This window comes from Zonotrichia leucophrys, chromosome 2 (assembly GCF_028769735.1).
Source record: "Zonotrichia leucophrys gambelii isolate GWCS_2022_RI chromosome 2, RI_Zleu_2.0, whole genome shotgun sequence".
NCBI classification, from domain to species: Eukaryota; Metazoa; Chordata; class Aves; order Passeriformes; family Passerellidae; genus Zonotrichia; species Zonotrichia leucophrys.
Window position 1 is genome coordinate 133325997 of NC_088171.1, and position 16036 is coordinate 133342032.

General features: G+C 39.5%; 1 protein-coding gene across 6 annotated transcripts in view; it reads left to right on the plus strand.

The window, feature by feature from the left end:
• The window catches only part of RUNX1T1 (RUNX1 partner transcriptional co-repressor 1), a 115421-nt gene that overhangs the window by 95252 nt on the left and 4133 nt on the right, over positions 1-16036 (plus strand). For all 6 annotated transcript variants that reach the window (XM_064706520.1, XM_064706521.1, XM_064706524.1 and 3 more), the window contains 2 exons: positions 269-337; positions 6324-6514. In XM_064706520.1, the coding sequence (XP_064562590.1) occupies positions 269-337; positions 6324-6514 (260 nt within the window). The remainder of the gene's footprint in view (positions 1-268; positions 338-6323; positions 6515-16036) is intronic.

Genomic DNA, 16036 nt, shown 5'->3' on the forward strand with positions numbered 1-16036 from the left:
AAAACACTGTAAAATAAAAATAAAATGAACATCTTCACTTGGCTTAAGATGAGACATTCAAATTGTAAGAACTGATCTGATCTACGGGACGTTCATGAGCTACGGCTGTGGCATCCGCTTTGTTTTGAGGAGGGAAAAGCTTCACTTGATTTCTTTGTCTGAGCTGTAATTAAAGAGAAAAGGTATTTTTCTCTAAGCCTTGTTCTCAACAAGCCAGCATTGCTTATGATGCTCTTTCTTTTTCCCTGTTCACCCCCTCCTCCTGCAGAATCTCATCGGGAATTCCTTCACAGGCCTGCATCTGGATACGTGCCAGAGGAGATCTGGAAGAAAGCTGGTAAGAACTGTTTAAAAACACCAGCTTAGTCGTCTGGCAGCTGTGTGCAGTTGTTAATGCACTGATGTGAGGAATTGGGAGGCGGGGGAAGGGCTTACTAGTAACAAGAAGAAATTGTATTTAATAATCTTAAACTGGAACTGATCGGGACATTAAATAATTTTATAGTAGAATCATCTGCTGCTACAGTTAGGGGAAATATCAGTACTTCCAATGTGGACCCCTATTTTCAGGGCTTCTAATGGTTTCAGGATGAAACTTGATATGTTAAAAGTTTGTCTGCTAGCAATTTAAAAAAAAAAAGAGGTTAGTGTGGGTGAGTTTTTTTAAGCTTCAGGGTTCTTACCTAGTTAAAGTAAGAATTCCCAAAGGAGGGGAAAATACCCAAGTACACCTGTTAATAAAAAAGACTTCAACTATGCAAAGTAACCATTCTTAATTTAAAAAAGATTTTGTGCCTGTCAGCCCCCAGTGAAGCCTGTGCTCATAAACCTGCAGAGTGTGCAATGAAGTCAGCAAGTTCACATCTCTGCAGCTGCTCTGGCTGTGTGCAGGGCATTGACAGCATCTGCCTGTGCCTGGAAAGCACCCTGGGCAGACCTTGTGGTTGTGCAAAGTTTTCTTAACTCTGAAACTCTGCCTGAGCACAGGAGTTTCCTGGCAAGGATCCCACTCTGGTGCTGCAGCTGAACCTTTGCTCTTGTGACACTGACATCAGAGCTTCCTTGTTTTCAGAGGGGCCAGGAGGCAGCTCTTGAACTCCTTCGAGATAGTCGAGGAGATATTTATACACCCAAACACGCCCCCCTGCTTTTGAACACCTGTATAACCATGAAGTCTGCAGCAGCTGTCTGAGCAGCAGTTAATGATTAAATGGCAAATATGCAGCAGTGTTGATGCTTTCTGATCAAATCTCCTGTAAATGCTTGCTGCTTTCCAATGTGTTTTAAACTAGATACACACCATACAGGTAAAAATGTTATGCTGTTATCGTTGCATCAGACAAGAAGCTGTGTTTTGTGTATAATGTGGGTTTATCATGTAAAGTCTACATTTTTCAATATGCTAATGTTTTAAAAACTATTGTATTTTCTGTGAAAAATAGCAAAACCTTGTACATGTTCTTGGTTTTGTCCAAGAAAAGTGTAGCCTTTGTAACTCAGTGCCCAAGAATATTTTCATATTGCCATATTTATGTTAACATTTTAAATGAAAAATACAAAAAAAAAATTGCAATCCCAGGAAATCTCACTATGAGGAGCATTATTCTGTTAAATTTCAAAAACTTCAGTCCTCTTGCAAAATCTAGGGTTTGATGTCATTTGGCATCAGGTAATTTATGACTCGTGGATTCAATACATTAGAAGAAAAAGATTTCTTCATAATTAACACAAGTTAGTAGAAGATTTTGGCTTGAGTTATGAAGTTGGATGTCCATTCACACTGCACATATTCATGAATGGTAGTGTACAGGTCCTGTGATGTCATCTTGTGAACATCTATGTCATCAGTTCCTTTGAAACAAAGTTTTTCCTTTGGTCCTATTTCCAGTCTCTTATTTTCAGGCTGATGTGGGTTTAAATCAAGTGATTGTGCCTGTGAGTTGGAGAATAAAAGAAGTGTGACTCTGCAGGATGCATACCTTTATCTATTACTACATCTAATCAAACATTAGAAAGCATACTGCTTTCATAAACCATGGTCTGCATTTTTAGGAGGGTGTCCACAGTTTCATGATGAAGGCAGTAAAGGTGCAATTCCGCTCTCTGAGAATAGGCCTCTGATGCTATTTGAGATGCTACATAGTTTCCTGACTGGGCAGCAACTCCCAGTCTAGAAGACTACAAATCCCTCACAGGTTATTTCTTTTGGTTCAGTGTGGCTCTCTTCTTGTGTCCAATGTCTGTAAACTCCAATGTGCCGAGAGCTGAATCAAGTATGAAATTCTGTTTGCAATGCAGAATCCATTACACTGAAAGAATGTGGCACAAAAACAGCATGTGGAGAAGGCAGTCACCTTAAACTTTTGGAGATTTGTAGACTCCAGTGTAATTCTTGAAAGTATACCAAGTTAGGCATGTGCTTTTGTGGCTGCTGGACATATTATGCAGTACCTCATGGGTTAAAGCCAGGTAAGCCCACTTCAGTTTCATACACCTGAAGAAAATGGTCATCAGTGCCCTGATTCACCTCACTGAATTATGAACACTTATGGATGGAGTGTTCAAGAAAAGTTCTTGGTGTTCCTCAGTAGTCGAGAGAGAGGCAAGCAGGTAATGATGATCAGTCAGATCAGGTTGGATGACTTTCTCTTTGGGAGTACAAACTTCCCTTTAGTAAATACAGAGAGGGTCACAGGCCCATTGTGGGCGGCTGCAATAGCTTCTTCTGTGTCATGTAGAAACTGTCTTCCTGACATCCCTGTCACCTAGCCAGGACCAATGCCCATGGCAGTCCAGTTGAAAACTCTGGAGTTACAGAAGAGGAATGAAATGACCATCCTTTGTCTCTACAAGGGCAATAAGGGTCCTGCGCCTTGTACAGAGGTAGTCCTGACACAGATGATGCATTTTGGGATATAATGCTGAGATAACTCTTTGTCACCAACTGCCAATGGCCACCCTTACCAGGGTCAGCCTGAGAGTGAGATGATGCAAAATTCTGGGGAGGCACAGGGCTGCATATCTGCCCACCACCTTTCTTTTCTCATCATGTGGACAAATGTGTTGATGAGGTGAGGGAGGTGACCAGGAGCTGGCTGGTGAATCATCATTTTGGGTGAAAGATAAGTAGCTCTCTTAAGTCTGCTCCAAGGACTTCAGACCATGCTGAGTAATGCCTATTCCACACAAGCTGTTTGGTTCCTGGAGCTTGTCTTGTGTGTTAATGCTGCTCAGAGGGGTGGAAGATGTCAGTTGCATTCCTAAAATGACAGTGAACTTGTGCCAAGAATGCTTAGGCAGAGGATGCAAGTACAGGGATCTTCGGTATTTGGTTTTAAAAACTTGCAGATTTCTGCTCTCTGATACTGGAATCTAATAACTCTTCCTTTTCTGGAAGGACAGGGAAAGGAAGGGTGCTGGTCTTTCTTGGTCTTCATAGCTCAGTATTGTCAAGGGAAATAAAAATCTCCTTCGCCATCACCCATATCACAAACATATCTTAAACTATGAAGCTTGGCTATAAAATATCTATACCTATTAATATTCCATGCCTATAAAATATCAGTAGTATTTAGTTTGAGAAGCTGTAAAGAAGATCAATGATAGAAAATTTTGTCTATTTTTTTATGTCTTCATGAGTTTGTAATATATTGAAATAAGGATGGTGCATTGTGACCTGACACATTTTAACTTATTTATTTTCACACTTAGTATATATAGCACAATGCAAATTCTGTCATCAAAGTTAATGAAAATATTAAAATCCAATCCATAGTTTAAGCCAGTCAAAAAATATCAGTCAGGCATATGGCCTCCTAAGCACTTTCAGGCATCTTCATGCAAGAGCATGCAAGAAGTGTTGCAAAAAACTTATGCTATATAGAAGATATGATATAATTTTCAGTTTCTATATTTGGACTGAAAAGTAGATTGTCTGGGATGAAAAACTGAAATTAGAAGTCCATGTAAAAATGTTGGAGCATTTTGCTTCTGTTTATTATAAGAAACTGGCATTTCTAACCACTGCAAACACCTAACTGTAAAACTAAATTTATATGATGTAACAAAAGCGCATCATGTCATTCAAAAATCATTTCTATTAGTAGCAAATATCAGCAAGAACACAGATTTTCTTAAAGAAATCCACTTTGTCAGTAACTGAAGTTCATAGACACGAAACGCCTGTATTTAAGTTGCCTCATTTTTCTGAAAATGGTAATAAAATTGCATCTGTATGTTTGCCTATGTATATTTCTTTTCTCATGATCAGTGAATGGTTACAGTTGGTAATAAATATTCAAGCACCTTGCAAATGTCCTACCAATTCCCTTTGCTGATCTCCGTGTGCTGATCTCTAGTCTCTGTGGGACTAGAATAGGAATGCATAATTTAAATATAAATTGCCTGATTTGCATATACAATTAGACTAGCTGTAGCTTTGATCGTAAGCAAAAATTATTGTCCTGTATTGCCACTTAGATAGAATTTTAATTCACCTTGAATATTCAAAGGAAATTAAGCCTTGGCTGTATGGTTGAAGGGTATGATTTTTTCCTCTCCTGAGGCTTTCCCTAAACAACATTTATGGTAGGGTAATATAAGGGCATATTTTCAGCCTCATAAAAATAAAGGCATAAGTTTTATTTCTAAATCCCACCCCACCCCCTTGAAAACTTGATTTGAAACATCTCTTGCAGATATGCACACATGTAACATGCACACATACTCCTCAAGAGAGCACTTCTTTCTTCTTAGTTCAGTTTTAGTCAATACAAGGCTTAAAGTTAAGACTTTATTGTAATTTGCTTAATAACTGAAAATGGAGACTTCACGTAGACATTATTTTTTAAATAACGTGCAGAGCTATCAGATGTAACTCAGGAGAGTGACTGAGTACCTGTACATCAGATTTATGTCTGCATGTTCGTGCACACAAGTACATGGGCTAAATACTAAAACTTAAACACATAACACCGTTTCTAATACTTAGATTTTAATCTACAGTAAAACATTTTTAATAGAAATCTGTGGCTTTAATTAAACAGAACATTTAATTAAGGTGGGTTTTAAGTGCATGAAACAATTAAGTGCAAACACTTGAATGAAACATGTCATAATTAGTTTTAATAGAGTGTTAATTGGTACTAGGTTTGCCAAGTTAATAATTACCGCTTATTAAATTTTCAATTAATCATTGTCATTTTGCTTTGAATAAAGATGAAAATTAGATAAACTAATTCGGGGGAGGATGGTTTCCTTGTTAATTAGAGCAGTTAATTAAAAAAAAAAAAGAAATTACTTGTTTTAGTTGTCAATTAAAAGACCATTCATTAGTAAAATCTTTGCACTTTTCCTGCATCAAAAGCCAAATAACTAATTTGAGACAATCCATGTTTTCTGGAATAAAAGATATGACACTAGTATGTACCAAAGAAAGGACTCATGCTACCATGGTTGTTTTACAAGAAGCATGAAGGTTTGAAGCAGGTTAATGAAGCAGGGTGCCCCTGCTCAGTGTTAATTATGCTCCATAGTCTTGCTGGGCAGGGTGTGCTCAAGAGCTCAGAAGAGCCAGGAAGTCAAGTCTTCAAGTATAAACATAGATTTGAAAGACAGACCAGGAGGTCAAATGAATGTTAATAAGTAATTTTTTTTTTTCTCATAAAACAGTATGTCCAAGAAAAGATACTAGACCAGTGATTTGAATTTTTAAAGTAAACTCTTGGGGTTTTTTAACTTCATGTATTTATGTTTTAAAATACGGGGGAAAAAAGTTTTTAAAGACCATAAATCCTTTCTTAATTTCCCCAAGCTTAAAAATACATTCTTTAAAAAATCTGTAATATGTCTTCAATAATAGTTGTCAAGTATATGCATATATCTGCTGTGCTGCAAAACTGATTTTCAGTGTTCAAAAAGATGGCAAATAAAATGGACCAGGGATCTGAAATTATGGTACCTAAAGAAGTACTGCCTGAGAATCAAAATAGCAAGAATCATTATCAGTGGTAGAGAATTTGATGATGGGGAAGAAGAGAAGCACCTCAATACTTCTTGAGGATGCTTGAGGAACCAGGTTCCTCTGTGTCCTACTCAGAATGACGACTGTGGTTATAATTGAAAGTAATCTCAACTTAATGATAACAACAGCGGTGCATTTCCCACGTCGGGCCCAGGAAGGCGTGTCCAGATGTGCTGTGCTGATGCGGGTTCCGTGTCCAGATGTGCTGTGCTGACACGGGTTCTGTGTCCAGATGTGCTGTGTGACACGGGTTTTGTGTCCAGATGTGCCGTGCTGACGCGGGTTTCTCCCTGCTTTGCAGAGGAAGCTGTCAATGAGGTGAAGCGCCAGGCGATGGCCGAGCTGCAGAAGGCGGTGTCGGAGGCGGAGCGGAAGGCTCACGACATGATCACTTCGGAGAGGGCCAAGATGGAGCGCACTGTTGCCGAAGCCAAGCGCCAGGCAGCAGAGGACGCCCTGGCTGTCATCAACCAGCAGGAGGATTCAAGTGAGGTAAGGGCATTGCTGGGCAGGTGTCACCTCTGCCTGCAAACCATTGGTGTGTCTGAGCTGGCTGTAATCTGTGTGGCACAGGACATCAGAGCCCACTATTAACTCTTTGCACAGCTATTCTGGATGTGTATGTCAGGCATACACCAAGTTCCTAATTCTCTTGGCTATGTTGTAATCTGAGCCCAAAATAACTAGTGAATTTGAGCTCCATTCTCGGCTTTTAACTGCTGCTCAGGGTTACATATAATGTTCTAATTTGACTTTTTGTCGGAACCCAGGAAATTCCTTTGGCTGCCCTGGAGGACTCGAGACCCTGTCAGGGGGCTCAGAGACCTTGGCACAGAGCCCAAGACCCTTGTGCCTTTGATAAAGCCCTTGGAAAAAACAATTACCAACCTTATATGAAGAATTACAAGCCATGAAAGTCTAGGTAGAATGATAGTGAATTTATCACGGGGTGAAAAATAGATTTTTTGGGGGTTTTAGAATGGGGGTTCAGGGAGCAAGATGGAGGAATCTGGACATGTCCAGCCTTTCTCCTTCTTCTTGGCCTCCATCTTCTGCGGTGATGTTGGCGCTTTTAGATTGGTTTAGAGTAGAAACTCACTGTCTAACACAGGTGATAGGTATTGCAAAGTAATTGTAAACATCGTACACGTAGTTTTTAGTATAAAAAGATAACACCGCCCCGGAGCAGGCAGAGTGCCTCTGATTGTCCTGCTGAGCAGACCTCAGCAGCCCAGGAGAAAGAATTTTATCGATAAGATACAATAATCCACCTTGAGACCGAGAAATGAAGAGTTTTGACTCCTTCTTCAACCATTGGGCTGGGAAAAGAGACTTTCTAATGTATCTTGGGGTCACACTGACCAGCAAAAGTCCCGAGAACTTTTCAGTAGCTTCTATTTAAAGCTCTTCAAACAACCATACTGAATAGATAAAAAGATGCTCAGTGGAAAACATCTGACACTGAAATCTAATTTAAACAAAGAAATCATTCTTAATAGATATTGTAGAGCAAGGTGCCTAAAAACTTGTCTGGGAAAAGTGTTGGATGCAGAAGCGATTAGCAAAAGATGATGGCTCCTGTAGGACAGAATGTGAATGTAAATTTGCAAGTGTTTCCTTATTTTGAATGTATTGCTTTGGCTGCAGGGAATATTTCAGCGTAAGGAATGGGCAAAGAGCATTTGTTAGAAGAAAAAATAGGCTGAGAGATCAAAGAGTAAAACAAGAATAAGTATGTTAAGCCGTGATATACTTTCAGACCTGAGAGTGGAAACCTTGAATTGTTATGATACAGGACATCTGACACCATGACTGTGTGGAAGCTGGGAGTGAAGGAGCAGTGTCTGTTTGACCAGTGCTGCATCAGTCTAGATAGCAATTAAATTTTATGCTTGTTAAAAAAAAAAAGAGTCCCAAGTTAAAACTGCCCTTAAAAACAGACATGACAAGGAAATTTTGTCAGTTGTATATAATCTCCATTTCTCAAGACCACTGAAATGAAAGAGCATTACCTTCATGAAGTATTTATTGTTTGTATATTGACATCTTGACTGTAGCACACTTTTTAAAATAACTTCTAAACATCACGGAGTTGGGGAAAAGAGTCTGTGACAGTCCCTGTTACATGGGGACCTACATGTATGCTCATGTCTAAACACTTTGCATGGGCTGGATGGGCAGTGTTGTAGAAGAGTCACTTAAGCTGAGAGATGCAGATGAGCTACCTTCAGCATGCTGAGAACACTGGCAGAAATCACCAGCACATAAGTCAGTTGGATGCTGCAGTATGCATCTGTAATTTGAGGGAGCGTAAGTTTTTAATTCATACCAGGCTTCTCTGGAGATGAAAGACCATTGTGGGATCACTGAATGCCCAGAGTTTCTCCTTAATGTGTAGCAGATGAATAACAAGGAGACAAAAGGAATTGATTTTCAGCATCTGAAAGTTTCTCAGGAAGAAAGGGACTAGGGGAAGTATATGTACCCTTTAAGTACTAGCTGTTCCATTGTAGATTAAATGAGACATAAATTCAATTTATTGGACTTTTCTATCTAAGATACTCAAGGACATTTTCCTGCACTGTTCGTAGAAAGGACATTTTTCTGACATAGCATCATTAAAGAGCTTTAATTTTGTATGTGTATATATACAAGATATTCCTATTGTTAAAACCAAAATTACAAAGGTAAATACCTTTAGAGGAAACAGCAAATTAAATCTATTTAGTGAACTGATATAGCGTGAGCAGGACAGAGGAAGTACTTATGTGCCAGTACATACAGCCCATTTTTCCACAAGCAAATGTGAATCCAAAGGAATGTGTAGACACTTTGTGTGCTGTGAATAACTTCTGAGCAGTTAAAGCTCTGCAAAAAGCCATGTAACAACATCTTTACTTCTTCTGCAGCAGAACTGATTATAAGATTTTTCACTTCTTGGGAACAGGACTTTGGGCAAACAATTCTTTTAATTGCATTCTAATGAAATGTGGCTGTTAAGGTTATAGATGTTTTCAGGGCTGTGTGTCCTCAGGGAGGTTACAAGCCTCCTGGACCTAGACATGAGGTCTAGTGTCCTGATCCTGCAACTTTCACCCCTGTGGTTGTCGGGGTGGCTGATTTGAGCCACAAGTTTTAGTAAGCCATCAGAGAGAAATCAAGTTTGACAGTTTGTGTTTACAGGTGATTTATTAGCTGTGAAGGGAGATGATGACAATGTTTATTTGAGTTAGAGTTATAAGAAGTTCCTCTTCAGCTTCTAATTGTGACAAACTCCAAATACTTTGGGCAATGCTTCTCACAGTTACCTGTTAAGTCAGGCTGGTTTGGATTCCTTTGAGGGTGACTTCTGTAAGAATGGGCTGGACTTTTCCTTCATCTTTGAGGACAGGAAATCAGTTTGCCACTGTCTGAAAAGTGTTTCTTCAGAGATGAGACTCTGTTTTTCAGGTTTAAGGAATAAAACTCCACATTTGTTTTGGTATTAATTATATCTTGGATCTCTCTGTGGACATTGCTCCTCATTTGTCTAGGTTTTAAGTCTGCATAAATTCTCTGTTTGCAGCTTTCAGCAGAACACTTACAGCAGCACAGATTCCTGTGCACCTAAGACACTGGAGTAAAATTTCTAGAGCTAGAATATTTCCAGTTTCAAATCTGAAACTGTTCCAGTGCAGCCTTTGAAGTCTTGCAGGTCCAGGGGGAGTGCTGAACACCTCTCCTCAATCCTTACCCTTGTTGGGACATTGCTCTGATGCATGCAAGAAAGCTCACTATAGGCTGCTATGTAACCTCCATGCAGTTCCTGACAGACAATATTTCTCTCATGGGTGTCATTATTTCTTTTGGCTGTTGCAACTATGAATGGAGATGAGAATTTTATGCCAGATTTGTAATGTATCAGATACAATTTTCGACTAATATGGCCACTTCCTGTCTATTGGCAAGGTTTCTCCCTTGATTTGTTACTCAGTAAAATGCATCTTGGACCTAGCTGAGGCTTCTTGAAGCTGCTCTGGTGTGAGAATTTTGTGGTATGATTTTTAATGTAGTCTGCTGCAGTTTCTCAAAGTGATGACTAGTATCAAGACTTGGGATTTTTGTGATTATTATAACGCAGCCTCCTAATCCAAGACCTTTCAGAGAACTTTCAGAGAACAAAGAAAAGTAGATCAGATTTTTATATTTTTTGTTGGTGTTGCTGATTTCTGTGTTGGGTTGGGTTTTTCCCCTGGTTTTGCTTGGTTTTTTCGGTATTCTGTTTTGCTTTGTCTTTAACCTAAAAAAGTAGGATCCCTGAGTGCAAGATTGCCTTCAAGAAAAAAAGTGAAGTTGAGCATATTAAGATGATGAGATCAAAATTCCAAAATAAAGAGGACATGAGACAGTAAGAAGACTAATAGGAGAGGTGTAATACTCAGAAGCATCTTGAGTTTTAAGAAGTGGTGTGCAAGATTTTGAGAATGACCACATTACATAGCATAGGTAGAATTTTTGACTCTGACTTGAACTCCTTTGTTGAACTATTGTTCTTTACTTACCTTAGAGTTGTTCAGCATGGTTTAACTAGCACTCCCACTGCTTCAGTGTCCGTGCATTTACTTTCTAAACATTTTCATAGTTTCTGAACATAAGACCTTGCAACTGACCTGCTAATGTTCATGCTTTTCTGTTATTGAAATTGGTTGAGGACCAGCTGACTGAGCAGGCTGTGGCTGGAAAGCAAAAGGACCAGGACAAAGCCTACCTGTCAGCATGGCTGTTCTGAGCCACGAATTATTTCTTTACCAGTTCCTTACAGTTGCTTGACAAAAATGACCCATTCATCAGTAGTTGGCTTGGCTAAGTACAGAAACATGTGTGAGCAGCCTACTCTGTAATGACTGCTGTGCTTGCTTTGGCTGCAATGTGCTGCTTTGCAAATCAATTTTAATAGTGAGGGTGAACAGTTTAGCCAAGAGCCTGACTGCCCAGATTGTAAGGGGGGGGTGGGATCATCATAACATCTGACTTTCTGATTTGGTATAAAATGCCACTGAAAAATCTGACACTCAGTGTTATCCCTCAGTTTTGAGTAAGTTGGGGGCTGGGGACAGGGAAGGAGCACAAATGTTTCAGTTCTCTCTACTTAAAGCAGATGCTGACATCTGCTCAGATAAAACAAGTATGTAACTGGTCCAACACTGCTTTTAGGAGATGTGTAATGTTAGGGCTTGTTTATATTCCAGTGGTTCATGTTATAAGTGAAAATCACACCTGACATTTTAAAGACAGCTGGGTTCAATCTCTGCTGACCAATCCATTGAGACCAGGACCATGCCAGCAAACCTGACTCTGAGCATCAGATGGTATGGTTCAGGCAAGCCTGGTTTTCAGGCTGGTATTAAGTTTAATACCTATGTCATCTAATGTTTAATTTTTTGGCAGAGCATCTCTTGGAAAGAAGCACATCATCCCCTGCAGTGGTGGGTAGTACAGAGGCACCAGAGCCATGTGTTCTGCACAGGATCAGTCCAGATGTGATGTGAGCATTGGCACTGCCCCAGACTGCTAAGCTAAGCCTGGCTCGCCAGCTTGCACGGCTCTTCTGTGGGCTGCTCTGCATTTCTGTTTGCAGGATTTAGCTACTCTCACTGACTTGAATGAAAGTTCATGTATTTCACTCAATAAACAGTGGCTTGGGCAAGCCTGGAGTGTTCCGTGATAGGTGTAACTTTACTAGAAACATCTAAAAGTTTGAATGTCATTTTGACACAGTGTGGGAATTTCCAAAGTACCAATATATTTCCCTTTCTAATGACTCTTGTATAAAATTCTCATAAACAACTTTGCTGGATTTTTACACTGCTATTCAGCAGCTCATACAGTTCTCATTTACGCCCCTGTGGTTTCAGTGCTTTCTAGATGTTCCTTCTCTTGTGGTTAGCAGTGGTGGAGTTTTGAATGTCATGGGTACTGCAGAACTGGGAAAAATCTGGGTTCTTCATACCAGCCATGCTTCCTTTCTTGGTAAACTGGGGAAATCCAGAATTTCTCAAAGGGATTTTTTTTTATTTATTTAAGCAAGCTGTATACTAAGTCTCAGTTGGAGTGTCAGAGGAAAGCAAATACTCAATTCTGGTTGAATATTTCAGAGATGAAAGCAACAGGATGGGCAAAATTACTGACAAGTGTATGTTTTGGTGCTGGAGAACACAGAAATGGAGATGTTTTGCTTTTAAGAATTTTGATGAGGGCAAACAGGAGTGTTCAAAGATGGAAGCTTAAGTGCATGAGAATTGAGAGTTTGACCTAAGATAAGGCTCTGACCTAAGACTGATGTTCCTTGTCAGTTGAAAGAGGAGGATGAAATATGATCAGTGGCATAAATTTGGAGTGAGATTCCCATCTGGTGTAATTTAGCTCAATTTCATTGCATTAATGCATTTCCAAGGTAGTGAAGTTAAATTGAATTACATAGTCTGAGAATCTAGCTTTTGTATAACCTCACTTTTTCACAGGCAAATCGACACAGAGTTAAACTGCAGTCCAGTCCTTCTCATAGTTTTAGCTATGTGTGGAACTCTACAGAGCATGAGCTGGAAGTGCAGTGTAGTTGGTCACTACCTAAAGACAGAATATATAGACCAGCAGAGGCTTTGAGAGATTGGCCTCTCCCTTTTCCAATCCATGATCAACTCTAGCTGCATCATTCCCCCTGCTTTTCCTGTGCTTTAATGACGAGGATTCTCCAACATCTCAGGCACTTTGCTCGTGTTCTTAACAGAATTTTGATCCTGTTTCTTCTGCTAATCCTTGTAGAGATGGATGTAGACATTCACTGCAGTGATGTTTGGGTGCTACTGCTGCTTTTAGGCTACCATCTCATATTTAAGAGTCTGAGTTCATTCAGTTTCTTCTCACAGTTTATGTTTGTCTGACTTCTGGTTAATCTGGTTGCCTTTCTTCAGGTTCTTTCAAAGTCCTGTTTGTCTTGCTTGATTTTCTGTATTTGAAGTGCATCATCTCAACCTTGACAGGCGTCCCAGCTGGATCTTGCCAGTGACAGGAGATAGTCTTAAATCAGGACTGTGGCCATATGCCCTTGTATGAAGATTGCCATCTTGTCACCAAGGTGACACTGTGGCCATCTGTTGTCCAAGGTGCTGTGTACACACCTCAGCGAGGGTGCTCTGTTTTGCTGGTACCTGCTAGAGCATCCCAGGAAGGAATCCCGGAGTTCAATCCCACAGTGAGGTCAGGCTTTGTCTGTGATAGCTGCATCTGCTGGAAAAACACGACCGGCAGGGGTGTATGAAGCACAGCCCAGGCTATTAGCTGGCATCTCGAGCCTGGCTTTTCTTTGGTAGAATTTGGGGCTATCAGCCAGCACTGGGAACAGAAAGGATTTGTTTCCAAAGCTTGTGGTGCCCAAACCTGGGCTGCTGCACCTCTTTGCTGCTCTTTTTCACTACTTGCACATGAGAAGGAGCAATGAATGGTCACAATGGCGAGGGCTGTGTGGGACAGGGAGTTCTGCACACCAAATCCAGCTGCTGTCTCAGTACAAGCTCCATGTGATGTGTGTGTGTTTATGTTAATTTGCGCTGTAGTAATTTTTAAATGCAGAAAGTTGCTGCATAAATGTGATATGTAAAATTTATTTTGAAATTCTTGTATTTTATGTGGTTTTATTCCCGCAATTACACTAAAGCTGTAATGACCTGTTAAATTAGAAATAATATGTCCAATGAACAAAATCACATACCAAACAATGTCGGACACATTAAGTAATCATGTAAGGAGCCAGTTTAGTACTTTATCACTTCATTAAAATCTTGCACCTATGTATCACTTTTTATGTTCTGTACCATCTGATAGCTAACTGATGTCTACTTTAATAAGAAAGTTAAATCAATAGTGTTAGAATTAAACTACTGACATCAGTACAGATCATGTGGTAAGATACTGCAATATTCTGTGGTGGATCTGGTCACATCTGGAGTCAGATCTCTATGTGCTCCTCAAAAAGGGAAGCAAAGGAAGGTTCTTCTGGCCTTTGAAACAGATACTTGAATAAGTTTGACACCCTCATAGTAATTCCCATTCAATTAAAGCATGAACTTCAATGCTGCAAACAGATCTGCACGAGGCAGGAATTCCTGCACCAGGGCATTTGCTGGCTGGTTTCAGCATTATTCCACGTGGGAGGAAGGTGTCTTCTTGGAAAAGTCTACATGGGGATGTTTGTACACGTGCATTTGTTTTCAGATAGGGAAATAAAGGGAACTATGGACCAAACACATGGCTGGCAATTTAGCTGGAAACAAATAGCTGGGAGGTCAGCAGGCATGGCAATATGTGGAAACTGTGCAAGTACAACTGGAGCAGAATTATACCATGTTTACTGATCACAATACAAGCAAGCATGAAGCTGTCAAAATGAAACTTTCATTAATATGAAAGAAACAAAGAAATATTGTAATAAAGAAATAGAATATATAGTAAAGAATATAAAATAAATAAAATATAGATACATATAAAATACAAAAATATAAATATATTAATATCATATATAATAAATAAATTCTATAATAAGGAAATATTAGTATAGCAAAAGAAGGAGAATCCAGGTACATCACATTTCGTTATCTTTCTTGTTAGCAGAATGAAATGCTAATACAAAATGCTAATGCAAAAATATCAGGTCATTTGGATGTATGCATAAATATGTCTGTGTGCACACATGTCCATGTAGAGTGGTCTAAATTACTAACAGTTATTTTTCATTGTGAAGATAAAGGCTGTTTAAAGAAAAGGTGTTTGCAAATAGCATAGATATTCTTTTCCAAAGGTGAATTTACCTCTCTGGCACTGGACAGAGTGTAAGCAAAAGAACCTGAAACAATGACTACTGAATCAAAACCAGGTGATGCCTGGTTCAGACAAGGAGTCTGAATTCCTGGCATTTAACTACCAGAAACATCTGTTTCTGTGTGTTGGTAATTCCACCTTTTTTTTTAAGTGTTTTTAAAGATGGGAACAATTTTATGAATTAAAAAATAAAAAGTCCCCAACACATGTATCTGTAATTACCTGGTTTAGTCTGTGTGTTTAATCAGTATGAATTGAGAATGCTGTGTACCTTTGATTTCAATGTCAAAGAACAATTGGGCACAGGACAGCCATTCTTGCCACATTTGCCAAGTTATACCTATGCAAAAAAACCCCAAAAAACCAAGCAACCAACCCTCCAAAACAGTGAAAACCAGCAAAAAGAGGGAACATGGAACTAACACAGGAATGTTTTCTAAAGCCACTTGATACTGATTAAAAGTCTAATTTCCGCAAAATACTGTTTTGGATTTAGGTCTTTGTTTCGTTTTGGAATTGGTTTTTTTTTTTTTTTTTTTAAAGTAGTTGAGGAATATCACTTAAGGATTGGCTGTGTTCCAGCATCCAGCTGGCAGAGCTATAGAGTGTGTTAAAGTGAATAGCACACATATTCTGCAGTGGCTTCCCCATCCTGCCAAAGATTTAGACTCTAACTTAACTGTTCACTGCCAGAAGTGCCACTGAGTCAAATGGTATTACTCAGATGATTAAGAATTAGATTTTCTTAGGGTAGCAAGTTTTCCTAGGTCAGCAAATTTTACATGTGTGTTAAGTCATTTTTTTCCCTTTCTTGTCTTGCATTAGTTCCTCTCCACTTCTGGAGAAGCACTTTTGTGTGTGTGCATGTTTCATTATTTGTTTTAATAAATTTGTAAGAGGAGCTAGCAAAAGTTTTACTGAAAATTTCTATTAGTCAGCATGCTGCTGGTTGCTGGATGTAGGGCATAATTGGAGTTTGCATCATTAGTACTAGCAAAGAGCTGCTTCTGTTCCTGCCCAGCTTCTGAGACTGAGTCCTCCAGGTGACTGGAGCTCCTGTGGAACAGGTTCAGATGCCCAAGGCAGCACCTACTGATGCCTCAGCTGTCCTTAGGCAGGGGGCTGACCAGCAGTTCCCTGCCTGCTGTTTTTACTGTAAAA